General features: G+C 42.5%; 1 protein-coding gene across 1 annotated transcript in view; it reads left to right on the forward strand.

Moving 5' to 3' along the window:
- SLC9A7 (solute carrier family 9 member A7) overlaps positions 1 to 21919 on the forward strand; it is a 62706-nt gene that overhangs the window by 13120 nt on the left and 27667 nt on the right. Inside the window, exons 2-7 of the mRNA XM_027454186.3 lie at positions 14337 to 14536; positions 15810 to 15887; positions 16544 to 16620; positions 17605 to 17717; positions 19039 to 19144; positions 19433 to 19574. Of these exons, the coding sequence (XP_027309987.2) occupies positions 14337 to 14536; positions 15810 to 15887; positions 16544 to 16620; positions 17605 to 17717; positions 19039 to 19144; positions 19433 to 19574 (716 nt within the window). The remainder of the gene's footprint in view (positions 1 to 14336; positions 14537 to 15809; positions 15888 to 16543; positions 16621 to 17604; positions 17718 to 19038; positions 19145 to 19432; positions 19575 to 21919) is intronic.

A 21919-nucleotide genomic window follows, 5' to 3' on the forward strand; every position in this document is an offset into this window, starting at 1 on the left:
TGGATTTTCGTTATGGCCCCGCTGCTGCTGTTTGCAATCCAAAGAAAGCCCGCATTCATGAGGGTTACTGCATCTGTGAAGGATGAAGAGCAAGTAGGAATGATGAACTCCAGTGGTCGTGAATGGATGGATTGTCCCAGGCGTTTGGTCATTTGGCAGTATATTGTGATGTATTTGGGCTGGCAAAAAACATTCGCTGTGGGTAGCATACAGGTTTTACTAAAAGCATAAAAGAGTACTCAGAGGGAATGTATTCGGAGACAGCACGTGATGTACCAGTGTGGATCTCAAGTATGACTTGATTTTGTTTATTTCTCAGGAAAAGCTTGCAACTTCAGGCTTTAATTCTTCCTTCCATTGTTAGCTGTGCTTGTCCTGTCAGACAGGTCTTATAAAGCTGCCTGCACTTCAGCATGAGATGCTGTGTTATGTTATACCTGGACCACTGAAGAAGGGAAATCTTACCACCTTGGTTAGCATCTAAGTTGTTTCAGAAGGCTGAAACATTATCTGCATTTGCAGGTAGACTGCAGGCCGGAGTGGACTTGTCTTCATCACCTGGGCTTCCAATTCCATCACTACTAGTTCACCTGGGGACTGCACAAACAAAATACAACGTTCATGCTGATGTTAGTCTTATTTACTGCGCACAGAGTTAATATTCTGATCTGAAGAATGTGGTGGTTTTTTCGCTTTGTTTTGTGGGTTTGTTTTCACAGTAGAATCTGACACTTCAGGTATTTTGGTTGCGTCAACAAGCAAATCTGGGGCTTTTTGGAGAAATCTATGGTTAGACATAGCCAATCTTCAGTAGTGTGTTGCTAGTGACAGCTTGTCACTAACAGCAAGTCTTGCATAAATAGTTTTTGAACAGCAAACTAAGAGCTTGAAAATGGTCACTAACTGAGATACGTAGTTGGAGGAAGGACGTTAGAGGGTAAAGATTTGCTCCATTGATGAGGATACTGTATTTAAATGTGCATTTTGAATATTGCTCTCATTCAGACTTCTGGTGGAGTTGCTTTGCATGCAGTTGCCATCTTTAGGACCTTCACCAATAGAGGCGTTGAGCGCACAGGTTTTTTTTTTTTTTTTTTTTTTTTTCAGATCTCTGCTAACGCATGTGTGTTCCCCGACTGGGCATGAATTCATGGCTGCATTTCCTGACATCAGGGCATCTATCATTATTGCTGATAGAAGTTGCTAATTGAATATTTGTGTTTCTGTAGACATCAGTTGCTCAGCTGTTACCTGTGGGGCTTGATTTGCGTTGCTGTATTCATGTCAGATATTTTTTTCATGTTACTCTGATAATTTTGATAGGTCATAGCAAAGAATTTGCCTGTATAGACATAACATTTGTACAAACTGGCTTCCATACTACTTCTGGCAAAGAAAATCAATCTGTGATGTCTAATGTTACAATACCCTGGTCACCTGGACTCCTGGGGTATTTTACCAGGTGTCTGGAAACTGCAAAAGCCACAATTGTCACATGCAAAGCATGTTCTGGACCAACCTGTGCTCTGCATGTGTCAGTCCTAAGGAAAGGCGTCATGTGCCTGTCAGTGTGCCTAGCTCACATGTCAGTTCCTAACCATGCTGGTCAGGTTGTGTTTCACCTTGGTCTCAGGAAACGTTGCTTCAAGCAGCAGTGAAGATGAGTTCCTACATGTGTGAGAGAGGGGGGTCCTCGGAACAGCAAACGTCTGCATCTTGAGAGCTCTGCCTCACTTGCACAGTAGTCTCTTCTTAGCTTCAAGTAAAGAGCTTGTATGTGGTATGTAGAAATCTCATCATGTCACACATCCCTCCTGAAGTTTTCCTTGCTCCTTCTCTTGTTCTTTGGGGATCTGATCACTGGAGACTGACCAAGCCATCTGTTAAATCCCATGACGTGTTTGCAGAGGAGTGCTGTTACTCCATCTCCCTGCTAGGGAACTGTGACAAGGAACAAGATCAAGAGCATTCACTGAACCTCTTATGATGCCCATGACAGGGATTTTTTCCTCAGCGTAATCCCAGGTATGGTTTCATGTACCAGTGAAGCTTGGAAAGCCCGGTACTCTTGCAGGCAGACCTCTAAATGCTTACTGGTGTAAGAATGCAAACTCACGCCCCTTGTGGAAAGCCCCTTGTGGTTGTCAGCATCACCCAGAACCTCTTGGGCACGAGCCTTGAGTCCAGCTCTGCAGACAGCGCGATGTCACTCTTAGAAAAAGACCCATCTTCAGGTGATATCCTTTCCAAACTTTACTAAATAGAATGTGGGACAAGTGTGCAGCAGCCTCCTGTGAGCTGTAACTTGTCTGATCTCAGAGTAAATCCCAGCAGAAGTGTTAGACGAAGGCTGGATGTCATTTTTAAGCTGATCTGGTGCAATGTTGTTGTGGTCTGCCTGCTCTTGGAGCAGAGGGGGGATTCACCAAAGCAAACTGAGGTGCAGATTATTGCCCTGCATATGCAGAGTAGGAAACGCTGAGTGCTCTGCACAAAAATGGCTATTGGAGTTGAGATAAAGTTATAGCAGTTGTAACAGAGGGAAGACACAAGTCTGGGATTGCAGCTCTGTGCAGTTTTGGTTGCAGCTTCTTTGCATTTTGGTGACTGTTCTTGTCTCAGCTTCCACGGCTCATTGCAGCCTGCTCCTTCCTCCTCCCCCTTGGAGCTGTCGCTGTGCTCTCCCTGCTCCAAGATCTGTGGCTCTTGTGGCATCCCATGAGCTTCTGTGCTGGGGCAGCCTAAGTAGATACCATTTCTGTTATTAATCCTTCCTAACCAGTGACAAAACCATGATGGGAGCCTCCTTGGAGATACTGATTGATAAGCTAGCTCAAAGTTTTTCTAGTGTAGTAAGTGATGTCTTAAGAGCTGCAACAGCCTCTTCTGTCTGCTGTCACTTTATGCTCAGTCTGGACTTTTTTTGAATCCCCCTTTTAAAGAAAAAAGAAACTCATGGAGGTTTTTAGTTAAGTTTTTACAGCAAATTTAATTTAAATCATAGGACTTAACAAGGATATGACTTCAGCCTAGCAAAATCTCTCATACAGTTTTATTTGAGAGAATTCGCCTTAGTTTTAAGAAACACTTTCTCAAACTGGAACTGTGAAGTGTCATTTTTTTATATAAATATTTTCTACTCTTTTTCTGCAAAAAATCCAAAGTTACTTTCATACAAGCGTGCCTTTCGCAGAATCCACAACAGCTTCAGGTAAGGACATCCTAGAGACACTCAGGCTGTCAGTGTTGGATTGTGAAGTCTTAAGTCTTGTTGGCATCTCTGCAATTTGTCGGGCCTTAATATTTTATAAACCTGATGCTTAAGAATCTCATGGATGAGAGCAGTTCCTTAAAAATTGCCTTGTGACTTTGTTGAAGCTCTTTCCAGACTCCTTAAATTCAGAGGTGTGCTCGTAGCACTGTGTCTGAAGGCTAACCCAATAATAATCAATGTTGTGGCTCCATACTTCTATTGTATTCAAGTCTTAAGCTGTTTACAGGAAGAATGCTTTATGTAGCACCTCATATCCCAAATCTGCAAGCTCAAGTTCAAGGTTGCTTTTGGAACAGCTGCCCTTTCTGATTTCGGGGCTGCTTAAGTAAAGGATCCATCTATCTGCAAATCCTCAGCCCGTAAGTTGTTTTGTCTCAGTTCCAGGAAGTTGTGCACATTTATTATATAATAAATACAATAAATAAAAAAATAAAATCAAATCTTGTGACACTGGCATTTTTCAACAAGGAAATCTATGCTAAATGTCATAACACCTTTGAATTAGTTGTGTGTGTGTGTAGGAAACTGCCTAGCTGAATTGAGAAAGCACTGCTCTGAGTTGCATGGTTTGGGAGTTAGCAGTTCTGGAAAACTGAACTCTGCCAGGGAAAAATAGTTGCAGTTTTGTGGGTCAAAAAGGGACCATTTTTAGGTTTCAAAAGTGATTTATTACCTGAAGTATAAAGAAAGAATGTTGTTGTTTTTCCTCCTGTTTTCTTTTTCTGGAGGGTTGAGTAAAGCAAAGAAAATAAAAAGTTTGTTATAGATGGAAGTCACAACTGGTTTGTAAGATCACCTCATTTTTCTAATGTGTCCTTAGAATTTGAACTTGAGCTCGAACTTTTAGTTTTTTAGAGTGAAGTCAGTGCTTATGCTTCAACACTGTAATTTTTGTTTGCAGTTGATTACTGTTCTTTTCCCCCCACCTTTCTTGATGAACAACCTGGAAGAGGAATGTGTGGGAGCTCTTGCAAACTGCTAATGACTTCTTCTAAAAGGCAAATCGTTAAATAAAACCTCTTCTCTTTCAGTGCACCATGGATTTTCAATCTCTGAAAGAAAGGAACTTCATTTATAGTACTCCTGTGGCTTTTTTTTTTTTTTTGACCTGAATTGTGCAGGGGAGATCTAGTGTCTGTGGGGTGTAACTGAACTCAACTTTACAGCATATTAAAACTGCATTTTTCTGGGGGGTAGGGAGTAACCTGTTGGGCTGAAAATGCTCCTGTGCTGGTGGGCTGGAAACCTGTCAGTGGGATTAAGGGAGAAGGTAACCTCTGGCTGGGGGTTTGGAGTTGCAGTGGAAGGCACTGGCAAGCCTGGGGTTTGACTGTTTTCTGTTAGAGAGGAAGCTTGAGCCCTTGGAAAGGGATGAGAGAACAGGACTGTGTCCTGCTGGCTACGAGCAGGGGCTATTTGTTGGTCCTGCGGCTTCCCTGAGCTTCGGGGTATATGTGCATGATGATTGTACCATAACCATGGCTGCTGGAGGCAAAACAGAAGCTTACAACAAGTTGCCCTTGATAAATTACCTCCAGCGAAGCAAATCTGCGGTCTTTGTATGTTAATTACTGATCAAACTTGTCTGCTGAGAGTATTAATAAGGTGCACATAGGTGCATGGCCATCGACCCACAAATTCATATGGTCACTGAACTCAGAGTAAGTACTTAACATAAATAAATAAATACGGAAAGTTTCAAGAGGTGTTTTTCCAAATGTCCAAATAACCATCTTTTAACCACGCTGCCCAAAAGCAGTAGTGCCAGCATGTGATTTTACAAATAAGCAGCTTCTGGCAAGGACTCCAATGCTCTCTGAGAGCTCTCCCTATGAGCAGCATGGGCAGATCTGGATGAGCTCAGCCAGGTGGTGTAACCGGTTATCTCCACAAACCAGTGTTTTGGGGAGTTCTGTGTTACTTTCAGCTGTTTGTCTGATACAGGAGTCCTAACAGCCACGGTGCTGTTAAATAAGGTGCTTTTTTTGTGGTTTGGGATGGCAGCTGTAGGCTAGACAAGGCGTTTTATATGGTATTGCACGTTGCGACTGGCACTCGTGTTATTCCGTCAAGCATTTCTAGTCTCAGAAAAGAGTGTATTTGGAGAAGTGAAAGTGACGCGAAGCCAGAATTAGCTGATGCTGTGTTTTCTTAAACCTGAATGGAAAAGTTACAAAGTCAGGTGGCCGATTATTTAAAGAAGTCTCACGTATGGTGGAGGTCGTGCTGCTGTGGTGAGCAGCAGCGCCGGGTTTCACGGCCTGCTCATCCTGCCAGGCCCTCGGCCTTCACTCCCACAGGAGGTGTTCATGTTCCTCGTGGCAAATGTGTGCATTGCCAGGTTTTTATACATATGGTATGTGGTTAATTCTTCTTTTGAAAGCAGCTCTGGTGGTTTTTATAAGCAAACTGCTTACAAGTAGTTAACCCCTTGTGATTGTCTTGATGGAAACCACGTCATGAGAAGCAAGATAAAGTTCGGAGGGTATGTTGGTGGCAATTTGCTGAAACGGTCCCAAGAGTAGTGTAAAGGGAATGAAATAGATCCTTCTGGTCTTGGTATTTTTGTGAAAGGGCATTTTTCCACCTTGGGATGCACGAGTTGCTTTATGGTGATTACTTTGTATATGTCCAAATTCAAGATCTTACTGTTTAGGTTTTTGTTGCTGTTAAAATAGATTTTGTGGAAAACCTACTGGCTCAATCTGAGAATCTTACTATTTTCTCTTCAGGTTGTATCTTTTGAGAAGGCCTGCAGAGAGGAATGGATGGCCAGAAGACAGCATAAATAGCTATATGCATGCAAAAATGGTTAAGATAAAAGCAGTCTCATGGGATGTACTGTGGTTCTGATCATGTAGGTGAGATCAGCCTTTGGAAGATGTTTTACTCCTTATTTTTCCGCTGTTGTAATGCCAAGGGGTCTTGCAGCAAGCCCTCGCAGTTTTAGGCAGTGCCCTGGATGTCAGTGGGTCCGATTTTTCCACATAGCAGGGACTGACTTTTGTTCAGCTGAAGTAAGTCTGATCCTACTGGATCTCAGCTGGCACTTTATGGGCTACAAGGGGATGTGAGCTCATCAGTTCCCAACCACCTCTGTCACTCTAGTGAGATGTGCTGGGGTTAGGGTTGAGGTGGGATGCAGATGAGACACAGCAGATGCTGCTCGGGCATCATGCTGACACTACTGGTGTAAAAAAGATGGAAGGGATGGCAAAAATGTCAGGCGAGAACAGCATTTCAGATCTGTCAGGAACAGGCAGGGAGACATCAGTCTGCAGTGGGAGCAGAGACAGTGAGTGGGAACTGTAGGGTGATCTTGGTTAGAGGAAGGTGAATCTTGTACCAGTTCTGGAGGGAGCACTGTAAGAAGCTGGGAATGGCTCCTGGGGAATGGTACAGGCGTGGAAAGATGGAATAGGTCTCCTGTTGAGGCTGTGGGTGGGTGTTGCAGTAACAGGGCTTCACTGATCACACACTGTCACCACAGGAAGTCACAGGGTTGTCATCTTCCCCCCTTCTCTGGCATCTGGATCACTGCATTTCCCTGGAAGCCGTGACCTGTCTCACGTACAAGCGCCAGTTGCCTCAGCAGAAAGGATTTCCTTGAAAATTCAGTCGACTTTAAAACTTCCTGTCCTGCAGGTAGGAGGATGTCTTGTTAGTAAATGGATGTGGCTTGGAGCAAAAAGACATTGCAGGGAGTATTGGGAAGTACTCCTTAAAACCTTTGAACGCCTTTTTGATGCAGGCTTTAGCCTGTTCACCTTGCTCATGTGTCTTCAGTCAGTCTTCTTGAGGCTTTGCTTGGGCCACTGTCCTAATCAGAAGATCCCAGAAACAGTTTCCAGGATGAAGGCTTCTGTACGCTCCTGTAAACTTGCAAATATTTTTCAGATGACCAAAGGCTGGTGGCTGGGATGTGGTTTGTTGTTTTTAGCAAGAAAACAGGCTTATCTGTAGTTCACAGCTCTCCTCATAGCCGTTGTGGAGTCTTTGAAACCAAAGCCACGCAGAGATGGATATATTTCCTGCCTCTTCCCTTTCCACCCTCTCCCTGTGTCAAACCCTGAAATGATAGTGTCAGCAAAGAGATTGCTGCTGCTGCTGAATGACTTTCTGTTGGGTTTCGGATTGAAGCCAGACTTCTACGATGACAGATTAATAACTCCTTCTGCTAAGCTTTATGGCATATGTTTTGGGGCGGTTGGGGCAGTAATTGTTGTCTGGGCTTTTTTCTCTTACATAGGAAAGCTGCTTTCCTGGCTAGTGTCTCAGCCAGGTGATGATACTGGTATAAAGGTTTCTTGTACCAAACAGCTTGACGTTATTCTTTTTTGACCTCTGAGGAGCTCATGGGCTCCAGTTTGAGGTATACCAAGTGTTCCTAGTGTGTATACATATGCAAATGGAGAGAAAAGCAGTAACAAAACACGACAGAATAGGAAGTTTTATGTTATATAACACAGAGCTGCTCCCCCTGCTTATTTTTCTCAAGGAGCCTGCTAGTGTGCCTAGGGAGAAAATAAAAAATAAATCTGTGTTTGGGTTTCTCTAAACCCTTCTCTGGTTTAGAGGTCTCTGTTGAAAGAGATGCTTGGATCCTGCCCCCGCAGCAGGGGATGGGACTGGTCGCAGCTGGTGCTGGGTTACGAAGCCACGGTTGCATGGGGAAGGAGAGAGGGAAAGAAGTGCCCTGAGGTTGGAGTCAGGGCTTTCGGGGTTGCCCATTGCTGCTCATGCCTCTAGGAGTATGTGTGGTTTTAGCACATGTATGGTTTTCATTGCTCTGGGCTTGATTGCTAAGAAGGAATACTTATTTCTGGAAGTACAAAGAATCTATTAAAATATGTATAAAACGCTTGACAGCAAATGCTTTAAGAACATTGCCTGAGATGATAATTGTGCTATAATTGAATTTGAAGACACACAGACAGTGTACTTGCAGACTCTTACCTGTAATCTCTGACAAACACTTAGGAGTTGCCTTTTATAACCGCAGTATCTTATTTATTTGTGAGGGTGTTTCTTGAAATTGTCCTCTATGGCTTGTCCAGGCTGTTCCACCGAGTCACTGCTGAAGCTGGGAGCTGCCAGGAGCCTTGACTCACTGTCCCATGCTCGGGCCAGAGGCCACATGCCCTTACCACAGGACAGCAATTTCTTCCAGGAAAGCTGTTGAATATGTGGATTTTGTTCAACTCTTCTCTGAATGTTAGATTCCAGGGACAAAAAGGGTGGGGGAATACAAGGAACAATTTCTCTTGCTGGTCAGCAGTTTGCTACACACTTGTGGTCAGGTTTGTGGTCAGCACCTTGCTAACACTGTCTGCTCATCCTGGGGTTATCACTGCCCTGTGTAAATGTGCAGCTCTGTGAAGCAATAATTTTTCACATCACTGACTGCCAAAGCAGCCCTCTGTCTTTTGGCAGTTATATTTTTAGATGCCTTTTTCCTCTCTTAAAGCTGTTCTTTAACCCCATTGTCATTAAAGAGTAAAGTACATCTGCTGCCTCCTGTACTTCGTGCTCTTTTGACCGTGTCACTTCACGTGAGTATGTAGATGGCACTAATATGACATGACCTGAAGAAGAATTAAATCTCCAAAGACAAAAGCAACCCATCAGACTTAACAGTTAGTCAGAAGGGATTTTTGGCCATCTGACACTCCTGTGGCCTTCCTGGAAACCAAGGTTTTAGAGAAGGCAGCAGCGTGCATGGTGTGTGTGTGTCTGGCAGCATCAAGTCAACAAGTTAATTTGATATTTGGGTACTGTGCAGCATCTCTAACCTTCTTTGAGTAATCTGTTTGTTTAAATACAGAGCAATGTCTAGTTCGGTTCACTGATTTTTTTATTAATATATTTTTTAAAGTGAATAAAGTACTTATTACAAAAATGCCCTTGATAGCATAACCACTCGCTGTGCCTACAGGGAAGAATTAGTGCAGTGACATTAATCCACACCTTGTTTGCAGTCTTTTAATGTCCTTATCTAAAATAGTCCTAAGGCAATGACAAAGCATGACCTTGAATCTGTTATTCAACACTTCAGCTTCTGGATATCCCCAAAGTTTCCTTCAGACTTAAGACTTGGCACCGCCTGCCTCCATTTCCCCTCGGAAAAAAAATGCTCTTTCACTGAAACGTGGTGAGGGCTCGTCCTGTAGTTATGCTGCTGAACCTAAACTGCCAAAGACGAGGATTATTTTCAAAACAAGTCTCCATCTTTTGCAGAGATGTGACGAGCTGATGAATCCTGTGCTGGAAGCATTGCACCCTTAGGAAAGTAATTAATGGTAGGTGGTGCTGAGTGCAAGACCCTAAGAGAGGGCTGAAGCTCAGCGATGTCTGGCTTGCACCTCACCTTCTTGGAGAAGTTGTACTGCAGTACGTGGAAAGGACAGCAAGTGGCAAGCGCTCGGTACAGAGAGAGCGTGTTGCAATCTGGTCTGCAGGTGGGACCTAACATCTGATCTGATTATTTTAGGTGCAGCACTGCTGGCTCAGTTCTGGGTCAGAAACAATACTTGAATTCTTTCCTTTGTAAGAAGTGTTGAAACTTCCTGATGATAAATCACTGAAAGGTGAAGGTGTGGGCTGTCACGTTCAGAGGCTGACCCTGTGTTAAGAAAAACACTTCCTGTTTTTTTAAAACTGTGGCATCTCAATGCACACAAACATCCTATAGTAAAATAAGCTGTGTGATAAATACTGTGTATTATTATTAGTCTTCTGCCTTGAAAATATTTGAGCAGGGCTTTCTCTCGTCAGTCTTGCTGTTTTTTTTATCTTTTGTTTTTTGGTCCACAAGTTGGTAAAAAGTTCAGTTTGGGTGTATGTAGGAAAAATCTAGGATCTCAAATGTTACAAAATCCTGTTCTATTTACTTGCTTTTGGGGAGAGAAAAAAATATTTCACTTGCCATCACCTTGGACCACTGGGAGGCCAGAGCCCCGCAAGTATCCAGAAACTGTTCTGTGCCTCTCGGGCTGTGCACCAGCAGCACTGTCTCATTTAAACAAAGCTCCAAAGCCACAGAAATCCCCAAGGTTGACCAAGGAAACAGCAAAGTTGCTTTTAAAGAAACCTTTGCAATGTAAAGTACTTGTCTGGAGGGTCCAAATATTTGCAGGAAAGAGTCTGAATTGCAGAATTAATCCAGGTGGAAGGACCTGTGGAGGTGGCCTCATCCAGCCCTCTGCTCAGAGCAGGCTGCAGGGCCACGTTCATGTGAGTTTTGACTGTATGCAAGGATGGAGATTATGCAGCCAGTCCTGGTGCTTATCCACTTTGCTGTGTGGTAGCTTTTTCTTAAATTTTGTGTGTGTTGCAGTGCCTTTGTTGCTTTTAGACCTAATCACCACGTACTTTTCAGAGAAGTCTCTTTATTCTCCGTCTTCCCAGTAGGTAGCTGTAAACAGCAGTAAGGCCTCCACCGAGTCTCCTTCCTGCTGCAATGCTGTTAGTGCAAGTTGTACTCCGCAAGGGCAGTGCCTCAGCAGTCTGTGCCCAGCTCTCTGCTAGGAGTGGACAGAAGAAAAGATATCTACAGGTTTGAGTTCACCCACTGATCAAGTTCAGATTCACAGTCTGAATTCACTGACTGAGCTGTGTCTTGCAGTGTGGATCGGCCACAGGAAGGCTCCCTGAAACCTCAGGGCTAATTCTTCTAGAAGAGAACTTGGCTGGAAAACCACACGACACTCAGCCCTGACGTGGGACAGGCGTTAGTTAGTGGTTGTGCCTGCCTGAGCTCAGTCTCACAGCAGTGATTTCTGTGCTCAAACAAAAGCAAAAGTAAATACGCTGCTTAAAGTGGTGTTTTGTTGGATTGGTGTTAACTGCCTGTGAAGTTTTTATCATCACTAGAGATTGCTTTTTTTTAAAAAAGGAAAGAAGTCCCTAGCTTTTTAATGCTTTATGTGCAGTAAGATGCTCTTTGTGTAGCAGCTGCATGACTGGCATTGTACAGGCAGCGCAGTGGCAGAAATGCTTTCTCTGCTAGAAGTGAGAGCACAAGTCATGCGTAGGCAAGACATAAAGTATTAATTTTTGAATTTATCTTTCCTGAGTCCTTATGAGCAGTGATGTAAATCTACAACCATTACCACAAACAAATTTTGAAAGAAAGGCTCTTCTAAAGTTTTGCAGTGTTTATAGTTCACTTCTAGCTCTCTCTTGTGACAGCCTTGCAGTAAAAGGCAGCGCTGGTTTAGTGGCCCTTGAGGTTTCTTTTTAAAGAGCTAAAATGCTCAAGTGTTCAGACAAATATTTGCTCCATTGATCCAAGTTCTCTATAAACTCTTCGTCAGTGAACCTGTGCAGGATGAAAGTAGCATGGGGACTGCGTTATTCCTCGCCGCATCCCTCCTCTTGCCTCCAGATGAGCAGTAGTGCTGTACCAAATTTGTGCTTGTATTAGCGTCCTAGCAATTGCTGCTAAAGTAAGTCTGGAGTATCCCACTAAGCCTGGCCATTGAGCAGCTCCAAGTCTCTTTCTTTTACAGCCTTTTTCTGCAGCCGTGACTGTTGCTCTGGAAATGGTTGAAGTCAAGTATCTAGAGAGAGTTCGTAAAGGATGAACTCGCTCCCTCTGTAACATGCGATGACGGGCAGCTTAGAAAGGCATCACTTGTGAAGCTGTAAATTGGGCTGTTTGGTCTGCCTGAAAGCTGCTTAGGTCTTCAGTTGTTTGGGACCTTGGGGGGATGAGTAGGTAAGGCTGCATCCTGCTGGTGATGGTTTTCCCAAGGTTGCTGGGGATAGAGCTGCAAGACAGCCTGACAGCAGGGATCAGAGCTTCCCAAACTGCATGGTCCTGGGTGTGAGGGTCATCCAGCTTGGTGTTTTGTCAGTGGAAAGTGTATGAAAGCAGGATATTTCCCGGTAGTTGGACTGTGGGACGCTGAGGGTTAAAGTATGTTTAACCTCAAACAGTGAGTACAAGTTACAGCTATAATTGTCATATCTTCAAAACCAGATTTAAAATAACCGATGTATTTTATTACAGGGGAAAATGTATGAGTGGCTTACATCCAGTTCTGTAATAGAATCACATCCTGCTCCCTCTGGTGCATCCTCCTAATACAATAGCAACAAAGGTTTCCCTATTTGCTTTTGAAATGAATTCACTGAATGATGCTCTCTGAGCCTAAGAAGCTATTATGTCAGCCTAGCAGTAGTATGGAGCTGGTTTTGTGCCACTGCTATGAGTACAAGCTGATCTGTAGAGTTTTTATTCTTGCTCCTGATTTACTACAGGGTTTTGGCTGATCCTGGTTAGATCAATATTTAAGACTGAAAGCCTTCTGGGGGTATTGTGTGAGCTCAGTTCTCTCTGTCTAGGGACGAGGAGAGTGAAAACAGCATAAAGTTTTGGGAGTTTGGCTGGTTGGGTTTGTAGAAAGCGTCTGTAGCCATCACTGGCAGTGCAAATGGCTGGGAGCTGGCTGGCTGTAGCCTGTCACTTTGTGCATAGCTGCGTTTTCATCACATCCATTATGTGCAGCTGAAAAATACTCGGGGGTCATGAGGAAGCATGCTCCGTAACTCTGCATTTCAGTCGTCAGCAGCTGAAATTTCAGAAGGTAGGCTTGTCTTGCCCAAGTCTTTGTCCCGTGTGTTCTCTTTGAGCATACACATCTTGTTTCTAAACGAAATAAATGCTAAGCTTTCAATTAGGTTTTAGTGATCATGCTGCCGTTATGGCGTACTGATGGCAGAGAAGGGGGACACGTGGGTAGCCGCCCACTCGAGTGTCACAGCTGTTGTTGTACCTCCTTTTCCATTAATACTATTTTTCCACTCTGAACCTGAGGAGAATGAGGAGGCTTATTTTGGTTGGAGGTTGTTCTATTTTTTTTATTTGTTTTCTTACAGTTTGATTACTCTTTAATCCGTGCCATAAGGATAAGTTTTTTTTGGTGCTGTGTATTTTTTTCTTGTTACACCTCATTTATGCTCTGGCTAATACCTGTCAACTTTATTTACCATCTGGGCGGAAAAAAATCTATGGGTGCAGATTGGTCACAGACAGCAAAGCCAGCATTAACTACTGCCCTGTCCACAAAAGGATCATTTCTCTACTGACAAATACCCATCATCACCTTGCAGCTGTCTGCAACAAGGATTAAATCACAGGTTGTTTTAAGGTGGCGTGGCGGGGAGACTTTCAGAGGGCATCAATCTGTATACTTAGCAGACCAAAGCCACTCTGACTATTCTTATCCACCTTTCTGTGGAGTCTCGTTCATTCCGTAGTACCTTTAAAAAGGAATGGTGCTCAGTTAAATGTTGTACTTCCCCAGATTTCTGGCATTGTCCTTCTGTTAGGTTACCTTTGTTATTTTTTCCTCATGCTGATACATCTCTTGTTGGTAAAGTTTTCTGGTAGGATTTTATTTGGGCTGAGTGACTCTTAGATTCATGAATCTCATCGTGTCTCCTGTGATTGCTTGTTGTTTTTTTCCCATTTATTTTTATTTTGTGAAAGACATGCAGCTGACTTTCATGCATGTAATGTGAATTTTAGCTGCAGAATTTACAAGCATGCAGGAGATCCTGCATCTGCTGTTGTTAGCTGGCTTAGAAGTGCCGGGCAAAAAAAAAAGGCTGCATCCTCACTGCAGCTGTGTTCCAATATTTTACAGCAAATGGTTTCAGTTAAGTTACGGTCTCATGTTATCAGCAGTGGTATATCTACTCAGTTCTGCCCGTAAGAAGGTGAAATCCATTTGTTATGTCCCAGTGCTTGGCCTCAAGCACAACTCGGCGTTTACACATCAGAGGTGTGAATGAGGGTGAGGAAGAAGAGACTTGGAAGTGAGTATTTTTGTCACTTTGGGCAGAAGCCAGATTTGACAAACTCATCAGTAGTTTCAGTGTGCTTGGGGCACCTCTTCCTTTGCAGGAAACTGAAAGTAGCAATTCACTGCTGTGTGTCTGATGCTTGTGAGATTCCTGCTTTATACTTCAGCTGATACTCAAAACTCAGCAGCAAGGTAAAGAAGAGGTAAAGAAAATCCATCAGCCTCATGGATTTTTAACTCTCTTCTTCCAGGACTCATCGTTGGGGTGATCCTCAGGTACGGGACTCCCTCTACCAGTGGCCACGATAAACCCTTCAGCTGCTCACAGGAGGACAGGCCGTTTACAACCCTGCTGGTCAATGTCAGCGGGAAGTTCTTCGAATATACACTCAAAGGGGAGATAAGCCCTGGGAAGATCCATAATGTGGAGCAAAATGACATGTTGCGAAAGGTGAGGCCAGGCCATTTCTTGTGAGTGTGTGCTGCTTGGCTGTGTGGGGTTTTTTTCTGCAGCTCCCTCCTTCCCCTGCCAGTTGGGTGTTAGGTATTCTCAAATGTCTGCATATCTGGTGGTAACAACACTTCAATGCTGAATTCAAAAGCACCTTCTGTGCTCTAGCGCTGCTGGCAAAGCTGTGTTCTGCTGCCAGCATGTAGTTCTTCCCCGAAGCCCTTGCTTGCTGCTGGAGGCTTAATGTACACTGCTAACATCTGTACAACTCATGAAAGCTAGCTGAGCAAAAAAGGCCTTCGTTCTGATCTCTGATGCTGCCTTCTATAATACAATATATGGCAGACAACGAATAGTGATTGTTTCTTTGTTTTGTCCTTGGGTTTTCGACTCTGTTTATGTTCAGGAAGTAGTTGCTGCTTACATCCCTGCAACCTACCAAACAAGACAATCTGGTGTTGGAGATGAAATTCACTTATCAGCTGTTGCTTGCATCTGCTATGTCACTGCTTCTATTCAATAGCTGGAATTAAGCACCCTTTCTGTGTAGCAAAGCTAGACTTCGAGGTATAGGGTTGCCACTTTAGGCCTGTAACCTAAAAATACTTTTCTGTGACTATGAAGAGAATGTAGGTGACTGTTCATATGTACCTGTCTGCTATAGACAACTGAAATGAATCCTGTACTGGGAGTGCACACTTGTGTTTATATTCTAGTCTGTGTTTAGATACTAAATAAAGAGGGCCTAGACTGCCTCATGTGTGAGGGTCTTGTTTTAATTCTAAATGTTTGGGTTAGTTCCTTAGTCTAGTGCAGTCTGCCATGGATATCTGCAGTATCCACTGAAATATTTGGAAGTGATGAGTGATCCCAGTTCCTGAAAACCAGACTTGTATATGACTTGACCGGCGGGGGGGGAGGAGAGGAACATACACAACAACAGAAAGTACAAATACGTGACTGTCATGTATCACAATAAGAGATGCTTTCTCCAGTATCCTTTCTATTAGAGTATTTTTTATTCAAAAAGGGGACTGTAAGAGTGTCATTACTGATGAATGCAATGTTTATTTTCCTAGATGCCCTTCAATGTGAATAGCTGCAGCTTTTTGCTGCTGCATCTATATAGAGCTGGCCAATATTTTGGAAGGTCAACTTGGCCAAAAGTTTATTTCAACACCTACAAATATTTGTCAGAAAAATAAAAGAGGAAAAAGACTTAATTTTTTTTTTGTGTTTGTTTCTAATTCATTTCACACTTTAATTTTTTTAGGTAACATTTGACCCGGAAGTCTTTTTCAACATTCTGTTGCCTCCTATTATCTTTCACGCTGGTTATAGCCTGAAGAAAGTAAGTGTAATCATTTCCTGAGGAAAACAGCCTTTTCTTAATGAGAGACTGCTGATCTGGTTAGGATCAGGATTTGTTCAGGAACACATGTGACAATAAGAAAAATCCGTTTTCCTGCATAGATGGTTAGGTCATACTGTTTTAAGAGACAAACGTATTAAATTGCTTATTTGTTTTCCTTTGACTATTACCAGAGGTTAATATCAGTTACATTTAAAGTAGATGTCCTGCTATGAGTCATGTTGGTCCTTCTCTAATGTCCAAAATGCAGTAAATTACCCTGAGAAGTGGACCCAAACTTGAATCCCAGTGGGGGTGTTCTAGATTCTGGGTGACGGAAAGTCTGGGTTATGACATCTTCAAGTGGTGCTTGTGTTTATTATTATAGCTATGTCTTACATCTGTATTTTATATCTAGATATTTGTTATAAAAATATTATTGGAAAGTTTCCTGTCAGTGAGCTCCATGTAAGAATCAATACTTGGTTCAGATTTGATATATTCAATTTATTGAAGTTGGACAGAACTTACATTGCAGTAATCAAATGATTTCTCTAGAAAGCACCAATAAAGGCAGGTGTAATAATGCACTGTATGTTTTTGAACAAGTGGTATAACTTCTTTAAATGCGTATGTAAACCTGTTTTCTTATGCAGAGACACTTTTTCAGGAATTTGGGGTCAATTTTGGCCTATGCCTTCTTAGGAACAGCAGTCTCTTGTTTTATCATTGGGTAAGTGAAATCTGTACTATCTGTTGCTATTTTTACTAAAGATAAATTTGAAAAGCTCACACTGAGCTATCTAGATTGTCTTAATTTTGTGATTTGTTTGATTTTTATTTGCAAATCTTCCAGACAGAATTAAAATAAACTTCTGCTGAGATCTGGTTTTTAAACAATGCTGCCCCTCCAAACAATATTGTCAAGGTCAATTGGCATCAATATTTACAATAGAGAGCAGCATTCTGCTTTTAATGTCACGTTACAGTACAAAGTGAAAGCTTGTTAGACTCCTATTAGAATTAACTTTATCCTGAGTTGTAGGCACTACTTGTCTGATAGCTAAAATTCATTACTTCTAGAGATGTTCCTTCCACTGTGCATGCACACTCTCTCCCCCTTCACCCCCAACGGATGTGTATGCATAATTTTATATGTATATGTACACATTTGGTTAAAGATAATCACATTGGTTTACTTGCATACGATCACTTACGCACTAGTATTGCTGTGTTCTTGGGTGTTCTGAAATACAGAAATTGCAGAGAGAGAAATACAGAGTTGCATATGTGACTTTGGTTCCTGTCTCTCAATTTCACCAAAGAGAAATATGTTAAAAGCTATTCTTAGTTCAGAGCTTTTTCTGTATCTTTGTGTACTGTGGCAGAACCAACACTGAGGGGAATTCTGAGCACAGAAATGTTCCCTGCGGTGGAAAAAGGAAGCAGCCTGTGGAGTTTGTGCTAGTTGTATGAACAGATCTTCTGTTGTTTGCTGATTTTAACTGTTAAATGTTGGATCATATCTCACTCTTTGCTCAGTTTGCTCAGAAAGAGAGGGAACTTAATTTTGAGAGCATAGTGTTAAACTGCAGCAGTGTTTCATGGAAAATAGAATAACAAAGCCCACCTGAAATACTGTTGCTTGTGGTTTTGCTTTGCCTGTCTGAAATGTGCCAGCTTGTTTGACTTGGACTGTTTTATCCTCTCTCTACAGGAATCTCATGTATGGGGTTGTGAAACTAATGAAGTTGGTGGGACAGCTCTCTGGTAAATTCTATTATACAGACTGCCTCCTCTTTGGAGCAATAATATCTGCCACTGATCCAGGTAGCTTGCTAAATAACTTTTAATAATCTTCTTAGAAGATCCTGTTGCTAGGATTGTTGGCTGTACAGCACAAAGATATTAATTGCATTTTATTTTCAGTGATGTTGTGCTAGTATCTCTGATTTTCTGTGAAATGGATACAAATGCTGGGTGCTGTGAAAGCTGTTCTGTCAGTCTGTTGACGTGATAATATGTTTGGGGACAAATCAAACTTTCCTGTTCATTATGTTATTTTAAATATTTTTCCCTAATAGATTTTTGTTTAGTGTACCTCAAATTTAAGGCTGAAAATTAATGAAATTATTATACTGTGTGGATAGTAGGACTTCCGTAGCTATGTTGCTTGGGACAAAGGATATTTTAAGGGCTGAATTTGAGTAGGTTTTGTGTTTTTTTCTCATTCCAATGATGCTATACAAATTCAAGCAGAAGAATGCTCTTCTGCAGATTATCTTTTGGCAAAAAAATTTAGTCATTCCTTGGAAGTCCAGCATATTCACAAAGGTGTCCACGCTTGACAGGTGAGCCTGGAGAGCTGGTGTGCGTGAAGGGCTAGGGGAGGGAGTGTTGAAGTGTGAAGCCTGATGTTTAAAACAGATTGTGTGATGTCGCATGTGTTAGTTGGTGTAAAAATGGGAAGTAGCTCCTGTGATTGAGCTGAGCTCTGAACAGCTCGTGGTTGCACATGATTTTGGCCTTTATGCAAAAAAGAAGTACCATCTGATTTTTTTGAAGCTGATATATGGGAACATCTTCAGAATCATTCTCTCATGCCAGACTGAAGTGTTTGTGAAAACACTGATTGAAATGGGCAAGACTGCTAAATATGTCTAATCTTACACAATTTTACACTGCTGTGGCATAGTGCGTGCTTTGGGGAACACTTACAGCTATTAGCACTATGACTGAACTAATAAAGCCATGTCAACAAGCCATGCAGCCTTTAAAAGTAGCAAGGGCTGCAGAATGTTTTGCTGAAGGTGCTGAACGTGTTTAGGTGCTGAAGGTGTTTTTTTTTGTTGTTGTTGGTGGTGGTTTTTTTTTTTGGTAGAAGTTTCATTTGCACTGTGCCCTGTGATCATGGGGGACTTTGCAGACAGGACTGCAGAGCCCCCTTCCTAATCGAGCTGCCTTAAAACTGATGGTGAAGCTGCTTACCTGTAGATAAATGTGGCTGGTCTATTTCCCAGTTTCATTTTGAGCCTGTACTTCAATTTTGGGTTTTGTTGCTTAAGGCAAACTGGAAAGTCTACTATGTCACAACTCACAGTTTTTCTTGAAGTCAGCTAGTCTTTTCTTTTTTTTTTCCCTCTTTCTGTAGTTACCGTGCTAGCAATATTTAATGAGCTGCATGCTGATGTTGATCTCTATGCCCTTCTGTTTGGGGAGAGCGTGTTGAATGACGCTGTTGCCATTGTATTATCTTCGTAAGTAATTACCTGAAATTCTGTTCTGAAATTACTTAATCGTTTTAGGTATTTTTCTCAGAAAAAGCATTTATTTTAGATATGCTATTTTAAATTTAAGTGGATCATCTTGAGCTGAATTTGTAAATATTACAAGCATTTGCCAAGATATCTTATGCATAAGAAGCACCAGAAATAAAAGTTTGCCTTCAGGATGGGTTTGACTTTTCTGCTGTTCAGGTGATGCTGTTGGAGTAAAGCCTTCCTGATGCCACATCTAACTTGTCACTGTGTTAACTCTGTTCCTAGATCGATAGTTGCCTACCAGCCAACAGGTGAAAATACCCATGCTTTTGATGCAGCAGCATTTTTCAAGTCGGTTGGTGTTTTCCTGGGAATATTCAGTGGTTCTTTCATGATGGGAGCAGTGACAGGAGTAGTGACAGCTCTGATATCCTTTTTCATGTTTAGCTTTTCCAGATAAGATGCTACATTCATGTGCTAATGGAGCTCACCTATTTCCAGCAGTAGCAATGGTGACTCAAGCTGGTTTTAATCTGATTGTGAAGACGTGACCAGCATTCGTGTGACCTCTGCCTATAGAAAGGCATATAGGTATCCACAGAAATCCCTTTTTTCTGGTGTAACTGTGGCCACGCCAGAAGTTTTAGTGATGTTGCTGCGTGCATTGCACTGCCAAAAGATTTAAAGCCAAGGGGGAGCCCTAAATAGACACGTCCTAATGTTCAGTTTCTTTTTAGGAATTATAAAAAAGTTTTTATTATATAGGCTTGAAAGACATCTCATAGGATAACTGGTGTTTTGCTCTTCTTCAGCAAAATCCTTAATAGCTATTTCTGACCCTAATGGGTTCTTTCTGAGTTCTGCATTTAACCTTTCTGCTGGAAATCTTGTATCATGCGGCTTGGATAAGAGTATCTCTACCAGAGTTAACATCATAACATTACGTGCTTTGCTTGACCTGTCCTGCTCTCTTGAAGCTTTGTCTGTTTGATGAGAGCTCTGAGGCACTCAGGGAGCAATCTGTGTGGGTTTTGCTTTAGGCTTGGGCAATAAATCTGAAGTCTGATCTGCACCAGAAATTGTGATGTTTCCCCAGGAAAGGGAAAAAAAAAAAATCAAACTCTGCTTTTGGGCTGGCTAGGATAATGATACTTTTACACATCCCAGCTTGCTGTGATCTGCCTAGACTTCTGAAAACTGGTAGAATGTGATATTTTTTACAATAATCATGAACCTGTGACTCTTGATCTTCACCAATAATGTCTGAACTGTATCTTGTTATATATACACTGCTCAGGTTTGCCTCTTTGTATCCTGCATAATGGAAACCCTTCAGATATGGGGGGAAGGTGTGCTGCGATGCTTTAACATTTGGTCTTCAAGCTCCGCTGTTCTGCAATCGATGTGACCCAGAATGATGATTCTTAGCCTGGCTTTTAAGCTACCAGCCATCTATAGCTCTAGCCGATCGAGTGCTGTTGCTGTGGTTTTTGGCTTTCTGGCTAGCTTCTAATTACAGCCTGGATACATTCGGATCCATTTTGTAAAATCATGGTCTAAAAGCAGCAGTTGGTTCTTGCTGTTTGTAATGCTTGTGTTCAGGACAGTGCTATAAAACTGTTCACAAGACAGCCTCCGGTTTAAAAATAAATACATAAAAATACATAAACTTTTGCTCTAATTATACCATTTAAACTATTTTTGGCGAAGGAATACTTAACATCTTGTAATACTCTACAAGCAAACTGTAAAAGCGCATTTTACTACTCTCAGCTAATTAGAGCCCATAACTTAAGCCGTGAGTGAAGTTAATAGGACCTGATTCCCAATGTTTTGTAGTGCTGCCACAGCTGTGGAGTACCTACAGCTGTACCTGTACCAGCAAAGGGGGTTCCTGTGGTCCTGCATTGTCCTTTGAAAGCAGGCAGAACACTTGGTTTGCAAATATGATACAGATAATATATGCTGACTTTTGGCCTTCTAAAATGTTTTAGTTTACTTACTTACAGCATAACAACCAGGGGAATAGAGTTTGATTCCCAAAGCTGCCAGAAGAGACTAGAAATGAGGCATCAGCTCCGATGAGGGCTCTCTCCTAGCTTCAGAAGGCCACCAAGAAGTAGTGGCATGGGTGGGGAGCAGGTAGCTGGGCTCAGCAGTGCTTTGTGCTAACCAGACTTCCCCTGAAATGCTGTCAGCTGTTTTGCTGCTGGTGTTAATCACTTGTGGCTTGCTGTGAACTCTGTATTCTGTGGTGAAGCCCGCAGGAGACTGCTTCCACTGGGTTTTCCAGGCCAACTGAGTGCTTCTTGCCAGAGTCACAAGGAGTGCTGAGCCCCACACCTCCCACAGCCTGTGAATTGCCTTGTGAAAGGGGTGCTCCTCCTTGCGTTTAACATCCCCATCACATATTGAACTGTGACTTCTCAAGCAGCTGGGTTGCCATTAGGTTTTGGTTGTGTAATGCTGCAGAGCCCTGGCTGCAGCTGTGCTGTGCATGAAGAGGAGCGGTGGGTGGTGGTGCAGCCTCTCTGTGTCTGTCAAGGTACTGGCTTCCTACACAGGGGCAGGGAGTGCTACCACCTTGTTGCTGTTTCAGGTGTCCTTACTGTTCTCGTGTTCTCCTTCTGCTTGGATTTCAGAGACGACTGCTGGTTGTCAGAACAAGGACTTCTCCACCACTCTTACTAGCACATGGTTTCTCTCTGTAACATGTTTGTGTGCTGCCAGAGTAGTGCTTGTAGGGTAAAAAGGTCCATAGACAGGTGAACA

This window comes from Anas platyrhynchos, chromosome 1, assembly GCF_047663525.1.
Source record: "Anas platyrhynchos isolate ZD024472 breed Pekin duck chromosome 1, IASCAAS_PekinDuck_T2T, whole genome shotgun sequence".
In the NCBI taxonomy this organism is placed as follows: domain Eukaryota; kingdom Metazoa; phylum Chordata; class Aves; order Anseriformes; family Anatidae; genus Anas; species Anas platyrhynchos.